Genomic DNA, 1,118 nt, shown 5'->3' on the forward strand with positions numbered 1-1,118 from the left:
ACGATAAGTTGATAAGTACCATCTTCAACGAAAGTTTCTAACGATTGAAAGGGTAATTTTTGAATACCGGCTGTTAAAATGCTCGTCATTGATGCAGAATATGCAGCCGATATGATCACAGCCAAAAGGAATATAGAAAAGTACGCTATTCTTAATGAAAATTTATCTGGAATATCTAAATTAAATGAATAAACCTTTGTAGAAAGATAACTGTTAAAGTAGAAAAAAAAGTATCGAAATCAAAATGAAAAAATATCGAATGATACCTGCCAATCCCTGTTGACACAATATACCCCAAATCTCTAAAAGATTGTCGGATAATAATTGTCCCGTGTTACGAACGTATTTATTCTTCATTTTGAGAAAAATCAGTAAAATCGATGCAGTAATTAATATTCCAAATATAGCGATCCAGATCAATCGAGAAAAAGTCTAAAAAAGAATACATGTAAATTCACGTACGGTAAAGAGAAATAAAAATAATTCGAGTTACATATCTTATTATAAAAATAATAAAATTATAGTCCTATAGGAATAATAAAAGTTATCATACTAGAAAATAAGATGACCATTTAATCTCGAATAATCCTGGTTCCTGTATGTAAAGATAGGTTTTACTGGTGAGAAGAGGAAACGAGAAGTCAACTGCAGTTAATCTGTTTTTTGTCAAAGCAAAAACCGGTAAGCCAATGTCAACACGTCCAGCATATATTTCACCAATTGCACCGGTCCAAGTATTTCTTTCCGAGTTCCATCTTCCATACAGATCTACTTCCGACACAATTTTAATACTAAAATTCGCTGCAATACAAATTGCTCTCAACATTCTACTTAATATACCGTCTAATTCACCAAACGCGTTTTTATAAAGGAACTGTGAATTCTGAAAATGAAAAATCTAATAATAATGTCGATTCTTTTCGATAAGAAAATAAATAATACATCCAGAACGAAAATATTTTACCTTAACTAAAACGGCTTTCATGGTCAAACCCTGTAAATCACGTCTTCTCTGGTAAAGAGAACCTGAAACTATTTTAGTGATTCCTTTCTCTAAACTCCAAGTTGCTAAATCATCGATCTGTGTTTGATTCGAGTTGATGGAATACCACTCTCGT

General features: G+C 31.8%; 1 protein-coding gene across 1 annotated transcript in view; it reads right to left on the reverse strand.

The window, feature by feature from the left end:
* Positions 1–1,118, reverse strand: part of LOC122630146 (glutamate receptor ionotropic, delta-1-like) — a 2,394-nt gene that overhangs the window by 986 nt on the left and 290 nt on the right. Inside the window, exons 2-5 of the mRNA XM_043814328.1 lie at positions 965–1,113; positions 554–883; positions 267–432; positions 20–175 (exon numbers count right to left, since the gene is read on the reverse strand). Of these exons, the coding sequence (XP_043670263.1) occupies positions 20–175; positions 267–432; positions 554–883; positions 965–1,113 (801 nt within the window). The remainder of the gene's footprint in view (positions 1–19; positions 176–266; positions 433–553; positions 884–964; positions 1,114–1,118) is intronic.

This window comes from Vespula pensylvanica, chromosome 6 (assembly GCF_014466175.1).
Source record: "Vespula pensylvanica isolate Volc-1 chromosome 6, ASM1446617v1, whole genome shotgun sequence".
Taxonomy (NCBI): Eukaryota; Metazoa; Arthropoda; class Insecta; order Hymenoptera; family Vespidae; genus Vespula; species Vespula pensylvanica.